The 3,201-nt window shown below is 55.5% G+C and overlaps 1 protein-coding gene across 1 annotated transcript; it reads right to left on the reverse strand.

Annotated features, from left to right (window-relative positions):
* Positions 1-504: 504 nt before the first annotated feature.
* On the reverse strand, positions 505-2,700 carry DDIT4 (DNA damage inducible transcript 4). Its single transcript, XM_016162302.2, has 3 exons — positions 2,512-2,700; positions 2,129-2,387; positions 505-1,854 (listed from the first exon to the last, which is right to left on the reverse strand). The coding sequence occupies exons 2-3, from the start codon at positions 2,325-2,327 to the stop codon at positions 1,361-1,363; spliced, it is 693 nt and encodes a 230-aa protein (XP_016017788.1). The 5' UTR covers positions 2,328-2,387; positions 2,512-2,700; the 3' UTR covers positions 505-1,360.
* Positions 2,701-3,201: the final 501 nt, after the last annotated feature.

The raw sequence follows: 3,201 nt of genomic DNA on the forward strand, positions 1-3,201 counted from the left end.
TGAGAGGCTTGAGAAGTAATCCTTTTCAAAATCCATTTCTTGGTGATCCTGCTCTAGCCTTTTTATATCCAGATGAAATTTGTAATTTTCATGACTGCAGAAAATTACAGAAAATTTGTCATTTCCACAGAAGAGTGCCTCTTGCAGTCCTTCCAGTGCCTGTATGGACCTTGGGCTTATGGGACCCTTGTGTCTGAACCTCCAGACCCAGGGCAGCCAGGTAAGTGAGCTCTCCCTACTGAGACTTGCTCTGTGGGTTATCTGACACATTCCTTACCTTCCAAAGCCTTTCAGCACTTTCCCCTGGTAGCCTCGACCAGCACACACAGAGAAGGGAGCCAGGCTTCTTGGCACAGATGGTACACAACCCACATACCTCCATTATCAAGCTGGCAGGGAGCATTGGAAAGGAATAAGCACAGGTGGACCTGAATCTGATGAAACCCACCTTTTACCCACACCCACCCCACTCCCTTTTATATCATGACACTAATGAGACTCAAGCATTTTAACAAACATTTTTTATTAGAAAAGTAAAAAATATTGCATAGGTCTTAATACTTGAACATCAAGTGTATTCATGAACAGAGTATCTTCGTGTAAACAGTTCTAGATGGAAGACCCAGATGGCACTCCCTGGGTGAGGGGTTCCAGCCCCCACCCCATTAGCCCCACCTCTCACAGATAAACTCTTCAGTAGAGTGGAGGGATGGGCCAAACGCAGCTCCTGGGTGTATTTTCTTCAAGTGTCAAAGATCCTCCAAAGTGATCCCAACACCCACCCCTTCCTACTCTTACATTCATGAGTCTGTAAGATAGCTGCCTAGAACAGGTCAGTAGTGAAGCATAAAAAAAAAAAAAAAAAAAAAACCCACAAAAGATGCAAAAAAATGTACAAACACATTTGGCCCCTTCAGACCATGAGATACGCAGAACACCTCCATGACCCCACCCCCACCCCCACCAGGGCCAGCTACCATGAGCACACATCGCTTGAAGAGGCCAGTGCAGCCCAGCTGCTCTCCTGGCTGTCACATCACTGTTGTCTTAACTGTCAGTAACAATAAAAATAATAAAGTACATGCTACATACACATCCAGCCAGATGCCTGGTTGGCCTCTAAACCTTTGTTTCATGCTACAGTACTGAGAGACAAGCGAGTGCCCCCAAAAGGAAGCTACCTGCACACACCTCAGTGAACTTCCCAGGAAACACTCTCCACCCTCGACCTTCTTCCCTTCAGGTGGCTATTGTCAGTTTTACAACAGGCATCAGTCTCTTAGCTCCTACCTGCCAATGTCCACCCCTAAAGTTGTCTCTGCTGTGGGGGAAGTGTCAGCCCCTCCTCCCAGGCCCAAGTTCAACACTCCTCAATGAGCAACTGCTCAGAGCTGTACAGCTTCTTCTTGATGACTCGGAAGCCAGTGCTCAGCGTCAGGGACTGGCTGAAGCCAGGGACGAAAGGAGAGTTGGCGGAGCTAAAGAGCCCCTGGATCTTGGGCCAGAGGCGTGAGTCCAGGCGCAGCACGAGGGTCAGCTGGAAAGTGGGCACCAGGCTGGGGTCGAGAGCCAGCTGGCCTACGCTGTGGCAGCTCTTGCCCTGTTCTACGCAGACGTCAAGCAGCGCCCCCCGCAGGCCGCATGGCTCACTGTAGGCCAGACGCAGTAGTTCTTTGCCCACCTGGCTCACCAGCTGGCTGGGCATCAGCAGGCGCGCGGGGCGCCGAGAGCCCAGCCGCGCCTGAGCCAGGCTATCTTGTAGCAGCTGCATGAGGTTGGCACACAGGTGCTCGTCCTCAGGGTCGCTGAGCAGCTCGAAGTCGGGCAGGGACACCTCATCCAAGTATGCCGCGTCTAGGAGGAAGAGCACACAGGGAAGGATGTAAAAGCAGCTCAGAAAGAGGGAGATGCTGTTTCGCAAAGAAACCAGCACTCCTTTCCCACTCCGTGCCTCAGTTTCTGTCTCACGCTCGTACCCTACAATTCCCCCTCCGCCCCCGCTCCTCCACCCTTCCGTAATCTGGGTTCTGACGGGATAGGAAGCCAAGGTGGTTTTTGACTCCTTACAGCGCGGCTTTCCTCCCACCTCCCCGGCTCGAGTCGCGTTCTGCCCGCGACCACAGCTTACCTTCTTCCAGCCCAAAGCCACTGTTGCTGCTGTCCAGGGACTCGCAGTCCGAGCTCTCCAGGCTCGCGCAGCGGCCGAGGCCCTCTTCTCTGGCCGCCGACCTCCAGGCTGAGCGCGGCGGCTGATCTGGAGTGGGAGTTCGGGACAAGGACGAGGACGAAGAGGACGACGACGAGAAGCGATCCCAAAGGCTAGGCATGGTGAGGACTGACACCAGGACGTCTGCAGATGAGATCGGGGTGCGGGAAAGCAGAAGACGCTGCAAGACAAGAAGGGCATGGACCTGGCGTCAGTCTGTGGGTTGGACTAGCCTGCGAAAGCTAGGACCCTCATGGCTGAGGCCTCCCGGCGCAGGGATTAACACACAGAGAAGGGACGCTTACCAGCTAGCGCGTCAGCGAGAACTGCTGCGAGAAGTGCCGCTTGAATGGGTGCGCGAACTGGTGCCAACTCCTGAGTGTTGCCCAGACTTGTCTCTCCTACCGAACCGCACCTCCCCTGTGGCTTACTGCGGTCCGTAGCCCCAGCGCGGCGAGACCTATAAGGACTAGCTTGGAGAAACCACGCCCCTTTTGCTCTGCAGCCCAATCCAGACCCGGGAGTGTGGCCCACCTCGGCCAATAGGCTCCGGGCGCACGTTCGCAACGTTCTCTCCTGCCCGGTGACAGCGGCCTGGACCCGCCCCCGTTGAGCCCCAGAACGCTCCCTGCCGAACCCCAAGCCATGGCCACGCCCCCTTTCTGGAAGGGATCCGCGGCAGCTGCAGCTGCCAAGGTCCCCGAGGGCGCTTGCGGCTGGGGAGGATCAAGGAAAGGCTTGTTTATTTTAGGGTCGTGTTGCTGGGGGAGGGGGTAGCCCATGTCCGCGAGGTAGTAGAGGCCGGGGAACTTAAGGCGGTGTCGGGCAGGAGTTTAAAACGGTTGCCCCCAGCATCTAGGAGCCTGTGAGCTAAGGGCACAGCTGGGCGCACGGTGGATGACTGTGAGACGGCGGCGCAGGGAGCAGACGTTAACCCGGCCGGCCCTCGCGCACTTACCCCTGAAGGATTCAGATATAGATTTTGAGTCCAAAGA

The sequence above is a fragment of the Rousettus aegyptiacus genome, unplaced genomic scaffold, assembly GCF_014176215.1.
Source record: "Rousettus aegyptiacus isolate mRouAeg1 unplaced genomic scaffold, mRouAeg1.p scaffold_m13_p_6, whole genome shotgun sequence".
Lineage (NCBI taxonomy): Eukaryota > Metazoa > Chordata > Mammalia > Chiroptera > Pteropodidae > Rousettus > Rousettus aegyptiacus.

Coding starts and splice junctions, on each gene's coding strand:
- DDIT4 (XM_016162302.2), bottom strand. CDS start 2,327: ATGCCTAGCCTTTGGGATCGCTTCTCGTCGTCGTCCTCTTCGTCCTCG. Junction 1,855..2,128: donor TGGCTTTGGGCTGGAAGAAG/GTAAGCTGTGGT, acceptor TCTTCCTCCTAG/ACGCGGCATACTTGGATGAG.